Source organism: Xenopus laevis, chromosome 1L, assembly GCF_017654675.1.
Source record: "Xenopus laevis strain J_2021 chromosome 1L, Xenopus_laevis_v10.1, whole genome shotgun sequence".
Lineage (NCBI taxonomy): Eukaryota > Metazoa > Chordata > Amphibia > Anura > Pipidae > Xenopus > Xenopus laevis.
The window spans coordinates 185,388,051-185,405,163 of record NC_054371.1 but is presented as its reverse complement, the minus strand read 5'-3'; the positions used below and the strand labels follow the sequence as shown (position 1 = coordinate 185,405,163).

At 37.4% G+C, this 17,113-nt stretch overlaps 1 protein-coding gene across 5 annotated transcripts in view; it reads left to right on the top strand.

The window, feature by feature from the left end:
* dmxl1.L (Dmx-like 1 L homeolog) overlaps nt 1-17,113 on the top strand; it is an 86,507-nt gene that overhangs the window by 54,602 nt on the left and 14,792 nt on the right. For 3 of the 5 annotated variants that reach the window (XM_041568303.1, XM_041568300.1, XM_041568297.1), the window contains 10 exons: nt 100-176; nt 1,245-1,375; nt 1,518-1,766; nt 4,621-4,734; nt 11,462-11,640; nt 12,323-12,462; nt 13,305-13,390; nt 13,740-13,941; nt 14,688-14,805; nt 16,460-16,546. In XM_041568303.1, coding sequence (XP_041424237.1) covers nt 100-176; nt 1,245-1,375; nt 1,518-1,766; nt 4,621-4,734; nt 11,462-11,640; nt 12,323-12,462; nt 13,305-13,390; nt 13,740-13,941; nt 14,688-14,805; nt 16,460-16,546 — 1,383 coding nt within the window. The remainder of the gene's footprint in view (nt 1-99; nt 177-1,244; nt 1,376-1,517; nt 1,767-4,620; nt 4,735-11,461; nt 11,641-12,322; nt 12,463-13,304; nt 13,391-13,739; nt 13,942-14,687; nt 14,806-16,459; nt 16,547-17,113) is intronic. The other 2 variants (XM_018264259.2, XM_018264253.2) reach the window with 1 other exon arrangement.

Sequence of the window (17,113 nt, the reverse complement as noted above, 5' to 3'; positions counted from 1 at the left end):
AGGGGAACATGGAGATCCGTGCCTTGGGTGCTAAATCACAGGTTACCTATTTCCTACAGTATAGAACAATTTTGTAACTCTCTTTCTTGTACTCAACAGATCTACGTAATGCATTCTCTGGCTGCTTCACTTTCTGCCTGTATCTATCAGTGTCTTTGTGGAGGCCAAGCCAACAGGTAATCTGATTCAGACAAAATCCAAGGGATCAAATTGCCATGACTGCCATCCAGGGGTACACTTGAGTATTAGTCAGTCTAGTCAGTGGAGCTATGGCAGAGGGGTGCCCAATAGATGGGGATAAACAATTTACTGGCTGTGAAGGAAGGAGCTTGTTGGTAGTGAGTGGGTTTTCTGCAGGTGCCAGATGTTTTCTGGGCATAATTGGGGCTTGACTGGAGCAGATTAGAGCATGAAACCATAGACTTTTGAGCACTATTCTGCACAAGTCCAGGTGAGTGGTGGACTAATAATTGGGCCCTCCTGAGGAAAGCTCTTAGTTAATGGGGCCACCTGATGGCAGCACTGCAAATGCTTGTGAGTTTTCTAAAAGTGTACGCTTCTTAATCTCGTGCTTTTAATGTTGAATTTGATAAGGATTTATGTCCTAAATCTCTTGTAAGTTTGATTGTTTACATTGCAGCAGATTTATCTTTGTGTATATATACTATTTAAAGCTCCTATTATGCTTTTCATAACTTTAACATGAGCAGATAGCATACAGTTTATTTAGCATTATACATCTAGATTTGCTCATATGCAGTCAGTGCATTATAGGGCAGTGGTGTTTTGTCCAGCATAAAATGTTCTTGCCTAAAAGATTGTCTAAATTCACCTCCTTTAAGCCCCAGTTGGTTGTAAGCGCTATGGGGCAGGGATCTCCTTCCTCTTGTATCTTTAAAAATTAGTTTTTAATCTTAAATGCAGCTGTACTTTGTATTTATTTGTATTTATTATTATAATGACCCCTGCTTGTTCAATTAATTTATTGTTCTACTGTACAGTGCTGTGTACATAAGTAGCACTATATGAATAAACATATACATACATACATACATACATACATACGCCTTAAAGTGCTGGCATGTGTACATGCCCGACAGTGGTCATAGGGTGCAAAAAAGGAGTAATTTAACCCCGTGTGGGAAATGTCTAAAATCTGTTTACCAGGGTCAGTATAAATGGACATAAATTGTAGATTATAATCTCTAGTGGTTAACTGTTGACACATGGCATTCTCTTTCCAGTTCTTCTGTGCAAACAAATCCGTTCACAGGAATGGCGTATCAGAGTGTATTACTTATACATAGGCAGCCTTTGAGAACAACAAGCTTAGATGAAGCAGTGATTCCAAATACATCCCCCACTCAGTGGCCAGGTAGGGTGCACTTTCATTTTTTTTTTTACCTTAAGGGTTGGGGTAATATCTTTAAGACTTGTAAATGTAATTATTGCTAATGCAGCTTTTGCTTTAAAAGAAGGTAAACACAAATTAACATCTATACCTTTCCATTTCATAGGAATAAGCGCCTTGCTACGCCTGCTAAATTCTGCAGGGGAAGAGGCCCAACCAGGGCTTACTATTTTGTTGTGTGAAATTCTCACAGCAGTTTATTTGAGCCTGTTTATCCATGGACTAGTTACACATTCTAGCCATGAGTTATTTTGCATTGTGGCCCATCCTTTGATCAACAAGATGTGGTCTGCAGTCTTCGGAGGTGGAGCCCGGATCCCAAGCAGGGGACAATTGCCTGTTAAACCAGTTATAGGTATGTCAATATGTATTTGTATCTTTCGTAAAAACCAAAACTATCTTCTACCTGCAGGCATAAAGTAAATTTGTTAAATATACCTGCACTATAGTGACTATTTCTTTATATCTCTAGGATTGTGACAGTGGAACTAATGCTTGCTAATCAAAGAAAGGTCTGCTTATTTAGGCAGTCCTTTGGCCTTTTCCCATTTTGGCCATCTGTGGTGGCCAGAATTAAATTGATTGGATTTTTCAAAACACTGGCAAATGGTCAAATCACATTTGGGTCCATTGTAGAACCATAAACCAGAAATGCATTCATGTATAAGTGTGGTTCTGAGTTTGCAGATTTTTTTTACCTGGCCCTATTGATATCCAAATCAGTCTAGATCAGATATCGTTGGACTAACTACCCTTTTTGGATTCATACACAGGCCGATAGGTTGCCAGCTTTACCAAAAGAGATCTAGGTTGTAGTTGATGTGTGTCCATGTATGGGCACCATCTGTTGTATTTCGAAGTGATTTGCCTTTAAAAAAAAAACACAGTAGGTTTTTCAGTCTTCAGTTAACTGCATACCACAATAAATGTCAATACATATTTCAACATTTTGTCTTCATGACTGAGACATTACCAGAGAATTTATTCCCCCTTACCACTTGATTACTTGTACAAACATATATTAGTGGGGATATGCTAAATGGTTTAAAATATTTTATAAACCTTCTGCTTGTCGGGTTTTTTCCCTTAAAGTCTTTTTTGTTCATTTTGTCTACATGTGTTGAAACGGAATTGAAATAAGTATACATATATTTTAATAAAACGGTGATATCTAGTGATATAGATATCTGGCATTCTTACATCAGAATATCTTTCCTGTGCGAAGCCGCATCAGGCGAAATGATAATGTAACTGAATGCAGTTCTCTGACCCATTGACTTTACTTTAGTCCTTGAAAGTCCTAGGAGTCCATTTTGTTTTATATACATAATTCCGCAGCGAGAACACTTGAGTATCCTGAATAAATATAAAGCCACACGGTTTGAATGTGATTCCTATTAAGAAAGTGAAAAAGCTGGCGACTAATCTCCCCGAATCTGCCTGTGTGGCCAGACCCTAAGGGTAAGGCCACACGAGGAGATTCGGGGAGATTTTGTCGCCTGGCGACTAATCGCCTCGTCTTTTGCGCGACTATCTCCCCGAACTGCCTCAGCGTTTTTCCCCATAGGCTAGAATGCAAAGTCACCTGCGCTAATGCACACGCGGCGATGCGTTTTCAATAGTCACCCAAAGTTGCCTCTAGCCTATGGGGGAAAAACGCCGAGGCAGTTCGGGGAGATAGTTGCCCAAAAAAAGAGGCGATTAGTCGCCAGGCGACAAAATTTCCCCGAATCTCCTCGAGTTCCCTTACCCTGAGGACTTGTTTACATTACCTACATATTTGGGAATGTGAAAAAAGAAAAATATAAACACAAACTGCAAGAATATATTTCTATACCATATTTTGTGTGCATCCAACCATATTATAGGCGCTAACATTCTTTACATTTAGCCCATTTACTTTTCTGTTCTGCACTTCACAGAAAAACTAATAATTTATCCTTGTTCTGTCCAAGATTGTGCTTCAGGTATCTGCAGACCCTGTACTACTGTACTTCAGGCACCTAACCTTGAGCACTTACTAGTTAGAAGATCTAGCCGTTTTGCTGCCCCTGGGGCAAGATTCTCTCATTTCCTCATGGCAGAGAGGACCCTACCAGGCTTTCTTAAAATAACATTTTCTACCCTTTTAACAGCCTTCTATATTGGTGCTCTAGCAGGTACTTCTTCTGCTAACTTTTCTGCATGATTAAATTTGGCTACACACGCTTTTGTTCAATGAACCAATTTAGCACATATTAGAAATGGAATCACTGGTAGGTATAAAACTGCTTGCCATAGATCGTTAAATGTATCAAGGACTTGACTGCCTACACTGTAGATTTTTACATTTGCTCTTTGATCCGTCCTGTACCCTGTGTTGTCTAGCCACATACAGAGAGGCTAGATCTAAGGCTACAGGAAAGAAGTTAAGGGTGAAAGTTATCCTAACATTAATTTTTAATATAATATAAACAGTGATATACTTATTTCTTTCATTATAATTGTTACATCATGCAATTATCCTAGCAGCCATTTATGAGTTGAAGCCCCATCGCTGTGCTACCATCAATTGTATATTCTCCAGAGACAATTTTAAAACTACAGTAACTGGTGGTTTGAGGAGAGAGACTTTTAGAGGGAGGCTGTGGTAGAAGGGAAGGTCTAATTCCCCTTTAATAATAAACATTGACGTTAGAACAAAAATAAATGTTCTCATCTTAGTTGGAGAAAGGTAGGACAGAAAGGATAGATGTAAAAAAGAAGACTAACTTCTATTCACAGAATACAGATTTTGAAAGGTGAATTTATATTTCAAACCTGGTTGGTTGGCAGATCTTTAGAATTTCTGTTAAGCGTTTCTTAAAATACAGTAAAGATACACTTAAATGTATAGCAGGTGATGGTGCTCTAGGGCTGTGGCACTTTTTGATCGTATCTACTTGTAACAGCAGTCCAAATGCCAACTTGCTGCCACGGGATATACCCACCTAATTAGGAAATATGGGGATGTCACCTGCTTCCCAGTGATGACCATGGGAGTGGCATGATGTAGATGGTGTAGTTTTATGCTCTAATAGAAGTAGTTGCTGTCAACACTGTATGTAGTCCATGAATACAACATGGCTTGGGCAGAAAGATGGGAAACAACTTAATGCAAGAATTTCAGTGTCCATAGTTTATTCCACTTCTCGTGTGCACTGAACATTTCTCTCTTTTTGTTTTGGCAGGAAAACATTTTTCTATCCCTAGCCCACATCAGGTAGTTGTCTTCTCCATGGAATGTGTTGGCTTTTCCAAAGCCCTTACTGCTATCAGTACTCATAGCCTTCCCAGCCCTGCAGGCAAGATACTAGCCTTTAGATTTAGGTCTCCATACTAAATGTGCATATGTGTGATTTTGCATATAAGAAACACAAACTTACATTTTAGAGTGTTTTTTTTTCTTCTTGCAACTTTATGGATTTCTAAATGTCATTCTAAATAAGAAAATATTAGTAGATTAAATCTTAATAGATGCCTTAACTTGCAATTTAACGTAACAGTATCTAGTTATATTGTATCATTTTAAATTAAATTATCTCGTTGAAGCAAGCAATTAGAAATCCATATCTTTCAAAGTTCTTCATTTCCCATGCTTCTCTACTAACATCTTTCTTGTAGCATTTCTATGTTTTTGTGTGTGTTGTGTGCATTAGATATCACATTAACATTTTTGTGTTTGGTTGCGTGACCTAAATGCTTGCTTCTGAAGTGCCTTCTGACTAAGCCTGTTTGCTTCAGCAGTGCATAGATGCTTTATAAGTACTTTTATAAACAAGATTAAAAAAAAAAAAAACATGTACAAAACATACAGTAAATAGGGCCCAGGCATGGGACAATCTCTTCAAAAAAAAAAAAAAAAATGACAGCAGTTTATTGATGACTTGAGTAGCACCAAACTGTTACACTAGTTCAGCAATATGGACTGAAGCTTATTTTTAAAGCCCAAGCCCAGGCCTTATGTGAACATGTAAAGTTGTTAGATACATCCTACTAGTAATGCTACAGCGGTGTCTGAAACATATTAAAATAAGCCATATAAAAAATAATATCGGGGGGGTCTGTACATTTTTTTGGTGTTTTTCATTATTTTACCTGGAGACGTGTGAAATTGACATTATAGAACAGCTCCACAGAGTAAAATATTGGGCATGATGTACCTTAAAGTCGATGAAAAAATTTAGGATGGTACATATCTATATCTCTGACATTGTTCCCTATCTTGGTATATTTGTCCAGTTTCTCAGTGTAGACATTGACGGGTATGTAGAAAATGTTCTGATTTGCAGTGTAAGCATATACAGCAGCCCAGAACACACGCAGTTCTATCGACATAAGCGAGAGGGCCTTCCAAATCATAAAGGCATGGAGCTAGAGAGAGACTAATTTACATTCATGGATCTTCTTGACAACAGGGCTGCTGTAAGTGTGTGCGCTTGCATTGCCTTACTAAGCCCAATGCCTAAAGTTACCTCTCGGCAGACTGATTGTGCTTTGAGAGGATGAAAAATAATTGCAATATCAGCATAGCATTATTGTTTTCAGTGTTAATTTTCTAAAAATGTGAGTTTCTGCAAATTGAGGACAACCTATAATTTTGCTACATAGCTTAGACATCTAACTTTCAGAGCTTTTAATGTTTCCTTCCTTATTGTTAAAGATAATAAAACTTTATCTTTACATATAAACAGTTTTACAGTACAGTTTAGAGAAAGAATTCTGTTTTGCATTCTGTGGTTCTTTCCTTTGCTTCCTATTCTGTTTCTTCAAGCTCCCCACACTACTCTTTCTCTGTTAGTGTGTTTCCTACATACTGATGGAACAAACTTTGGTTTGACGTCACATAGCACATCAAGGCACATTGTGTCACCGCATACAATTCAATGGGAAATAGTGACCTCTTTAAATGGTGTAAAATAAGGAGCCAAATGTATACCTCCCAACTATAACAAACAAGGGAAAGTTGTGCTCACCACTAATTTTTAAAACCATTAGGTGGGGGTGCAATGAGGATGTGACCACAAAATACATATAGACAAATACAAGATTCCTCTGCGCTCAACCCTTTATCAATATATTTAAGACAGAGACATTTTGTGCATACTGCTACTGAAAAATGCCTTACCCTTTAAACAAAACAGGGATTGTTTGTCCATATATTGCACTATATTTAAAGGGATACTGTCATGGGAGAAAAAATTTTTCTCAAAATGAATCAGTTAATAGTGCTGCTCCAGCAGAATTCTGCACTGAAATCCATTTCTCAAAAGAGCAAACAGATTTTTTTATATTCAATTTTGAAATCTGACATGGGGCTAGACATTTTGTCAATTTCCCAGCTGCCCCATGTCATGTGACTTGTGCCTGCACTTCAGGAGAGTAATGCTTTTTGGCAGGCTGCTGTTTCTCCTTCTCAATGTAACTGAAGGAGTCTCAGTGGGACATGGGTTTTTACGATTGAGTGTTGTTCTTAGATCTACCAGGCAGCTGTTATCTTGTGTTAGGGAGCTGTTATCTGGTTACCTTCCCATTGTTCTTTTGTTTGGCTGCTGGGGGGAAAAGGGAGGGGGTGATAATCACTCCAACTTGCAGTACAGCAGTAAAGAGTGATTGAAGTTTATCAGAGCACAAGTCACATGACATGGGGCAGCTGGGAAATTGACAAAATGTCTAGCCCCATGTCAGATTTCAAAATTGAATATAAAAAAATCTGTTTGCTCTTTTGAGAAATGGATTTCAGTGCAGAATTCTGCTGGAGCAGCACTATTAACTGATTCATTTTGAAATTTTTTTTTTTTCCCATGACAGTATCCCTTTAAGCTGGCCAACTACGTCAAAGTCATCCCATATCTGGCCAGTCCTATGCTCAATTTTCATCTGATTCATTAAGAATTCTATTGCTTCATTATACATTTTACAAAAGGGACTAGTTTTACCTGCAACTTACTTGCTGCTTTCAAAGTAAAACTCCCAAACTTGGCTGCCCTTTTATTAGACACCAGTGGGATCACCTGACCTATATCTCCCAACTGTCCCGTTTTAGTCGGGATAGTCCCGCATTTTGACAGTATCTAACTTAATTGTGTCTTGGCAGACAGCCCCAAATAGATACTTGACATTCTTTTGTAACAGTTAAATAAGATTAGAACTTAAAGGGATCCTGTCATCGGAAAACATGATTTTTTTTCAAACCGCATCAGTTAATAGTGCTGCTCCAGCAGAATTCTGCCGTGAAATCCATTTCTCAAAAGAGCAAACAGATTTTTTTATATTCAATTTTGAAATCTAAAATGGGGCTAAACATTTTGTCAATTTCCCAGCTGCCCCTGGTCTTGTGACTTGTGCCTGCACTTTAGGAGATAAATGCTTTCTGGCAGGCTGCTGTTTTTTCCTTCTCAATGTAACTGAATGTGTCTCAGTGAGACATGGGTTTTTACTATTGAATGTTGTTGTTAGATCTACCAGGGAGCTGTTATCTTGTGTTAGGGAGCTGTTATCTGGTTACCTTCCCATTGTTCTATTGTTTGGCTGCTGGGTGGGAACAGGGAGGGGAGTGATATCACTCCAACTTGCAGTACAGCAGTAAAGAGTGATTGAAGTTTTCAGAGCACAATTCACATGACATGGGGCAGCTGGGAAATTGACAATATGTCTAGCCCCATGTCAGATTTCAAAATTGAATATAAAAAAATCTGTTTGCTCTTTTGAGAAATGGATTTCAGTGCAGAATTCTGCTGGAGCAGCACTATTAACTGATTCATTTTGAAAAAATGTTTTTTTCCCATGACAGTATCCCTTTAAGACTTAAGCTTAAAGGGCAATTCACCTTCATTTGCAAGACTGTAATAACATGTAAAAACCACAGAAATGTGTTCAAACTTTCATAACCTGGCGAATTATGTAAAATGTACATGGTAAATAGGGGGTGTGGCCAAAAAATGGGTGTGGCCAAAAAATGGCGCGCTACGGTTGCCAAATCTTTTTGTCCCTCTTTCTGTATCCTAAATGTTGGGAGGTATGCCAAATGTGTAAAGTTTGTGTTTCATCTGTATTAGAATTATATGTTCTTACAACATCTACACCTTAACCAGATTCAGAAAGGTCTATATTTGTTTGTTTGGTAATGTTTCTGTGGAGATCTATAACTTAGGAGCAGATTTATTAAGGATAGAGTTTTGTTTTTCCACAAAAAATGTTTTCGGGTTAAAAAAAATATATATATCATTTACACGATTTTTTAAACCCCGACCTTGGAAATAGCTTGAATCTGAAAATACACCATCTAAAAGCTGTCGAGGCCATGTAGGAGTCAATGGCAGAGGTCCCTTGAACCATTTCAAGATGTTAATAGCCTTCATGATATGTTTGTTTTTTCTGAGGGCTTTGCACGAAAACTTGAGCAATTGATCGATTTGAGTTTTGTTTTGCCGAAAACTTGATTGATTCGAGTTTTTGGGTTGTTAATGAACCCGCTGAAACTTTTTTTTTTTTTTTTTCTCCCATTCGAGGTATAAAAAAACTCTTAAATCTGACCTGTGATAAATAACCCCCTTAATGTTCCTTATTGCTTCAGTATTTGAATGAACAACCCAAGGTGGTTCAAGTCTGGGACCTGTATTCAGAGGGCAGAGAAGTCATGAGATTTAGTTCCTCTTATGTGAATAAATAGAAACAAGCAAAAAATACAGACTACTCTTTCTTTATTTGATCCATTTATTAGGTTCATAACTAAATAGAACTTTCATTATACTGCAAGTGTACTGATCCACAATATTCCATGAAGGACTGCAAGTTTCCTAGGGTGTATCCAAATGGCTTAGTTGGGTATATGGTCAAAAATGGGATTTTTTTTTTTTTTTTTTTTTTTTTTTTTGGTATTTACAAAAGTTGCCCAAATTTTACAGAGCTGCAGAATACAGGAGCACAGACTAATAGTTGTTCCTCACAATGTAGGTTTGTGACCAGCCTGGTGAGTCCTATGTGGCCTGCAAATGACATTAAGTTATGAGACAACAGTCGAATAGTATGTTACTGTCCCTGTGTGTGACATGAGGCTCAACTGCATTTAGCACATTACACTTATGCTTGCAAAAAAGGCCTATGCTGTGACTATATATTCTTCTTTGCAAACCCTATCTATAAACCAGATTCTTAGCGTTTTATTGCCATTACTAAACTTTCCATTGCGTTATTATTTGGGCATGTGCATGCAGTTTGTGCATGGTGATCAGATATCTCAATTATAAAACTTAGAACATGTTGCATTGCAGCATAAGTATTAACATCTCTGACCAAGGTAAGTTGTTAACGGATATCTTATGTGATTCTGAGTGCTCTGGGTAGTGGTAGGCAATTGAGTCTGTTCTGATGACCATGATTTGGGAATTATCCTTGAAAGCTTATTGTTCTGTAAATGACTGATTAGAATGTTTTTTTAAATGGGTAAGGAATTATGTCAAACCTATAAATGGTGACATGCAATTTATTTAATTGTCAGAAGCTATTTATTCTATATTAATAGTACTCTATATTATAGTCTTAAATGTCATATTTCTATGCTCTAGAAATGAATAATGCAGCGGTGCTTTTATAAAACAGATATTTGTGTGACTTTTAAGCACTCAACTGCAGCCAAAACATAATGGCTGAGGCATACATTATATAATACAAATGTTCATTATCGTAATCATTTAAAGGGTTTGTTCACCTTTGAATTAACTTTTAGTATGATGTAGATGTAGCTTTTCATTCAGCAGTGTTCCAAATTACTCTAGTAACCATGTATTGATTTGAACGAGAGACTTCAATAAGAGAGGGCCTGAATAGAAAGATGAGTAATTAAAAGTAGCAATATTAATACATTTGTACCATTGCAGAGCATTTGTTTTTTGATGGCTGACCCCCATTTGAAAGCTGGAAAGATCGGATGAAAAAGGCAGAAAAATTCAAAAACGATGAAAAAAATCAGTTGTAAAGTTGATTAGAATTGGCCATTCTATAACATACTAAAAGTTAACTTCAAGGTGTAACACCCCTTTAAATGAGAACTACAAGTTAGAAATGAATGCTGGCGTGACATGTTTAGTATATAAAATAACATTTCTAGCCATAGAGAGTTTCAGCAGTGATCCTGGTCTTTAGAAAAAAAAATTGTCCACAGCAGCACGCAATACTGGATTTTGTTATGTGTGTCAGTGACACTGCACATGCTCAGTGTGCTCTGGGCAGCTGTGCTTTGTGTAGCTAAGCTTAGGGATCATCATATATATATATATATATATATATATATATATATATATATATCTCCTCCAACTGGGTCCAAATTACCCTATATATATATATATATACATACACCACTGAGCGGCATACACACACACTACTCACATAGCCCCATCCCTCTGTTCCAATTGCCTTTGGACTTTCCTCATTTTTTAGGGTATTTAGTGCCAGTGCATATGCAGTGTTGATATTTCCACTGTCTTAGAAGGGGGTAATCCGCATTGGCTGGGCATAATGCTATGACATATACTTGTTTAGTGCAGAAACCAATTGTATCAAAATTAACAGCACATATCTAATGAAACGTAAGCCACCATATTACGTACAGAAAAAGGTGCAATACGCAGCACTGCCTCTTGTTAAGCGTTTGAGAATTGTTTGAAAGCCTAAACTCGGTATAGATATCTGCTGCTACACTCCTTAACCCAAAATCAGAAATGTATAAAGATTCTATATCTAGCACTCATTCCTGGGCACCTCTTTCTATTAAAGGAATACTGACATGTTCAAGGTTTTAACAGCCCTCCACTACTCACTTGGGTGAATCCCCAGCCCAAATTCAAGAACAGAGAATTTGTGATTGACATCAGGGAGACAGGGCAAAAAAACAAATGGGGTCGAGGACAAATCTAAATCTTGCCTCTGCCTTTCTTTGCCCCCAGACCCAACCTCAGTCATAACTTCCCTGTCCTTGTAGTCCCATTACTGCTTTTGTCTTTGAAGTAATATTTCTTTTTGTTATTTTGCCAGTATCCTCTCCATTGGATGATGGTGACAGACCATCGAAGCGCTTCAGAATTTCTACAAAAATTCAGCCAAAGGAGAATGCAAATCATCTTGACTCACCTGTAGTTGATCAAGGGTCATCCATTTTTCGGGAAAAATATATCCCTCCTGAGCTTAGTATCTGGGATTATTTTATAGCAAAGGTAAGATTACATTGATTCATTTTGACCATCCAGACTTTTATCGTGATGGAGCAATGTTTGCTGGAGTGGCATGAGGCTCTCATTCCACCAATTAACAAAATTTTTATCTGTGATGACATAATTTAAAATGTTTTCTGAGTTAGAAATGTGTAATGCAGCAGCTCGTTGTTATACAGTATAAGCAAGGTTGAATATCCAGCCCACTACTAAGGCATTATTGGGGACTTTAAGTCTAGAGACTGTCACTTCTCTACAATAGCAATTCTTTCCCAGTCCATATGTGCGTATTTACAGCCACATGTTAACCTAATGCTCACAACAGGTCAGAGTCAATCTGGCTATTGGATAATGACTGCTGTTTAAAGAATTGGGATTTGATTGCAAACACAATAGACTTTAACGCTACAGTATCTGATCTGGCCAAATAACCAAGGGAAAAAGTGCTATGGTACATTTCTGCTTCATTTCCTTATGCTGACATACATGCCCAGATGGTCAGGTAGTATGGCCTACATAAGACCAAATCTTGGCTATCTTAAAGTTAAAATGACTGAGCTGTATGTGACAAAGTCAGATGTTTAACCAAGCTTATGCTGCAGCTTTATTTGACCCTATTAGTTCGATTAGATTACATTACTGATTTAATACAACCAAAGACCACTTATTTTCTTTTTTTTAATAGCCCTTTCCACCTCTGACACAAAATAAACTTGAATATGATTCGGATGAGAGTCAAGGAAGTGATGATGATGAAGAAGATGATGATGATGTGTCGTTATCAGATGTTCAGCTCCAAGAGCATTCCAATCCAAATTCTTATAGGTACAGTAAAGCCTGAATATTAATTTATAATTGAACACATCATATATCTCTTAAGGGAACAGTTCAGTGTAAAAATGAAAACTGGGTTTATAGATGTAAAAAAATGTTTCTAATATAGTAAGTTAACCAAAAATTGAATCTACAAAGGCTGCATTGAGCGGATGTATCATAGTAGCCCGAACACAACTTCCTGCTTTTCAGCTCTCTAACTCTGAGTTAATCAGTGACTTTAAGGGGCACCACATGGGACATAACTGTTCAGTAAGTTTGCAATTGATCCTTAGCATGAAGATCAGATGCAAAGGCAAACCATTATGAACCATGTGGTCCCCACTCAAGTCTTACTGATAACCAGTAAGAGATCTGCAAAGCAGGAAGTAGTGTTCTAGCTTTATGTTAGACATCCAGTCACTTCAGCCTTTATACATTACATTTTTGGCTAATGAATTATATTAGAAACATTTTTTATTTTGCACTGTCTATCTATTTACCCAGTTTTTATGATGAACAATTCCACACAAGCTAATCTGGTGCAGTTCTGGCACCAAATAATAGTAATCTGTTTGTTGGCTCCCAAAAGAGATTTGGGCATTTAACCGCTATTACAATCAGAGCAAACGTACATATACTGTTACAAAGTTAAGTTGGGTTAAAATAGTTTCAAGGTGTCAAGGTCTCTGTAAGCTATTTCTGTGCATTCAGTCATCTTCTTCCATTCTCAGTTGATACAGTTTTGAGATTGAGTTAGAATTCTGACCTTTTTATTTCCAACATTCCCTCCATTGTATTTGTATCCTCAATGTAAGGTTATGCTCAAACTAAAATGTGTCTTTCACTTGCAGCTGGGCTTTAATGCGACTTGCAATGGTGCAGCTTGTACTCTACAACTTAAAGAGTTTTTACCCCTTGGCTGGTCATGAACTTTCAGGTAACTTCTGCTTTTAAGTTAAATAATGTAAGCCATGAAATGTTCCCATGTAAGGAAAAGAAACAAAATGAGTATCATTTAGACCTTGAGGACTGAATTAATGAGAATGCATTATAATTTACAATATATTCCAGGGTTCTTCAACATGGGAACATGTTATGTTACCATACATTGTTTCACTCTTTGGAGAGCTCTTTTATTTCAGGTGTACATTCATGTAGGTACACAGAAGATGTAGGTACACAGAAGAACACATGGGAAGGGGACTCTCCGTGCCTGTACAATAAGAAAGGGGTGCATTTCATTCATATCTCTGATCTCTGATTTCTGTTTATGCTACACATTACAGAGCTGCCTGTAAATTCTCCCCTTTGCCATGCCATCATGAAGACTTTACAGAGATGGGAGCAAGTATTGTTGAGACGACTTGAAATATACGATGGACCTCCACCAGATTTTATCAACATACCCGTCTTGGAAGAGTCTGTGTCAGCAGGCCCTGCTATATTACGGCACAAGGCAATGCTGGAGCCAACTAACACCCCTTTCAAGTTAGTGTCTTCTACTTCAATGGTTGTCAGGCATGTAATGTTAATGTAATAAATACTAGATTGGTTTCCACATTGTGCAGTCTGATTAACAGATTGTAATGCAGTTTATCTCCATCAGACTGGCAATCATTAGATTCTGACAAATATCAGAGGGGCTGCTGTAAGATTCCATAAACAAGCCTTTATTTATTTTTTGTTTGGGCCTCAATGTACTTGAAATGTCAGGGCCTTTTTTAAATGTCCGTTCAAGTCCCATGTATTTAATAGTGGTAGTAGACTACCCTTTCGACAGGAACAAACTGAAGAGCAGTCCAAATACATTTGTGCACTTTGTATTTCCTGTTTGTAAAGGATAAGATACTCACTACTGTAATTCATTAGATTATTAGAAATCACCAAGGAGTTTTGTTTAGCCATATACAAGCTTAAAACTATAAAACTCAAGAGATTAATTGTAATAGTCTTGTAATGGTTTTATAAATCTAGATTATAGGGTAATCTACAAGTGTTACCAAATATTAAATTCATGACGCTTGTGTGTAACTCCTGTATGTTCTGCAAGTTTCATTGCCCAACGTTGTATTCCCTCCTCACTTTCTACATCTTATCAGCTTCCCCCCAGCTCCTTACTATTATGTACTTCCCCTGCTAGCTAAATCTTTTGTATCATATATAATATGGTGCAACGTTTGTGTTGCATGGCTACAAACTGCATTCTTACTTCTACCTTGGGTTTTATACTTCAGGTCAAAGCATTCAAGCACATTACCTGTAAAGAGACTTTGGCAATACTTGGTAAAACAAGAGTGCATCCAAGAAACCTTTATAAGAAACATATTTACAAAAAAAAGATCACCCGCTGAGGTAAGTATGTATGTCTATGTTATATCAACAGCTTTTGAATTCGAATTTTCGAGTTTTTAATGGACAAAACTGTCAAATTCGACTAGGGAAGTGTTAAAATTCGATTTGAGTTTTTTAAAAAAATTCTAATTCGATTTTCAAGATTAATCATACACTGGCCCTTTAAGAACTTGAATTCGACTATTCGCCATCTACGTAAAACGTGCCATTTTGCTGTTTTAGCCTATGGAAGACATTCTGGGATACGTTTGCAGCCTTCCTGACGTTTGAGTTTTTTTGCACAGAAAAAAGTCGAATCGAGTGTGAAAAACTCAAATCGAATTTGATCTGAATTTGATTCGAGTTTTCGGGTCCATAGGATTAACCCGACTTTGAAAAATTTTAATGTTTTAATAAATTTCAATTGGTCGAATTTCGAGTTTATGGGAGACAAACTCGAAATTCGACCCTTGATAAATCTGCCTCACAGTATTCTTCTATAATGCGCAATTACTTACATCTTTCCGTTTGCAAAATGTGTGATCCAGTGGAGAAAATTTGCTTTATGAGTATTTATTTTATATGCATGTTTAGTACATACAGTATGAGTGCCACTGTGACACCTGGAGGAACCTGAACAGTCATACTCTATTTGGCAGAATAATTGCCTTACCCTCTAGTGTGAGCGGTAGTGCTGGGCGAATCTGACTCCTTTATCTTCTCTAAAAATATGTGAAACAAAGAGATTCACTAAGTGCGTTTTTCGAATGGCTTTTTCCAAGCCGCACGGGACTGAACTTTAGAGAAGAATATAAACAATTATAATCACTAGGGGTACGAAAATGTTAGGCACCCCCCCCCGTGATTATAATCACTTACCTGAGACCCTGGGTCTGTGCTCTTTATACCTTTTATTTCTGCTTTAATGAAGCATCCTAAAAATATACTGCAGAGACTCAACAGTTGCAGGACTGTCCCAGAAACCGTGGTTTGTAAAACACTATGGACAAATTAAAAACTGAGCTTTATTTACAACCAAAGGTGGTTATTTATCAAGGTCCGAATTTATCTCAATATCGCCTTCTACAAACTCCGATCTAACCCATTCGGGTTTTCCACGCTTATTATTACATTTTCCCGAAAATTACCTTTGCGGGAAAAGCTCAGAATTTCACGTTTTTTTCGTGAATTTTCCCCGAAAACGCCGAATTTTTCCTCCAAAAACATTGTGAAATTGTCCGTAACCACCGACCAACCAAAAATCAACTGTTCCCAGGGGCGTAACTATAGACGAAGCAGACCCTGCGCCTGCAGGGGGGCCCAGGAGGTATAGGTAATATCTAGTTACGCCACTGACTGTTCCCATTGACTTTTATGCAACCTCGACAGGTTTGAGATGCAGTGGCTTTATATTTGGGCTTTTTAGCCCTCGGGGTTTAATATATTGGAAAAATTCATGATTTTTTTTAAAAGTCCGATTTCGGGGAATTTCGGGTATTCGGAGCTTAGTAAATAACCTCTAAAGTGTCATTGGTATATTATTTTTCTAATGCTTTATAAGTGCAGAGGCTTTGCTGTAATCTTCAGTTATTTATTCTGAGTTATTGATTATCCTCCATAAAAGAAATCTAAAATTGCAGCATCACAACTTGATTTGTATAATTTTGTATTCCAGACTGAAGCGGATACTGGCTACACCGGGGGCAGGGCAAGAATAATCCACAAAGAGTCCGACATTATCACAGCCTTTGCCGTTAATAAGGTAAATACGTGCGATTCATTGGCTATGTCGTCTTTTAAATGTCCTCTTAATTTATTGTTCATATATAGTTTCTCTTTACACAGCCTCTTCTGAGATTTCTTATCCTTTTAACTCTCATTACTAACTAAGAAACCTGCACAACTATAACACAGAGTAAGAGTAAACATTCTATGCATAACACAGTTGTTTTCTTAATAAAACACAATCAAAACACTATCAAAAGCAATCATGTAAGTCATATAAATAGCTTGATGCTGGCAGCCCCCCCCCCCAGGGTGCAATTTTTTAAGGTTACTAGGATACTAAATTACAGGGCAGGATAAATAGATGACCCCATGGTATAAGGAGTTCTCACCACTGCCTCCAAAATAAAAACACTGCTTTCCAAATGTGCATCACAACACGTTCTGTTTTGAAGATCAAGTCGTGCCTGATTCAGTGACAGAAAATGGCTTTTATGTATTTTATTTCTTGAAAATTATTTTGGTTTATACCCATTTTAAATGTATTGTCAACCGAAATGAGTTTTCTTCTAGTATTTTAGAATGTAAATACCCAAAATTTACA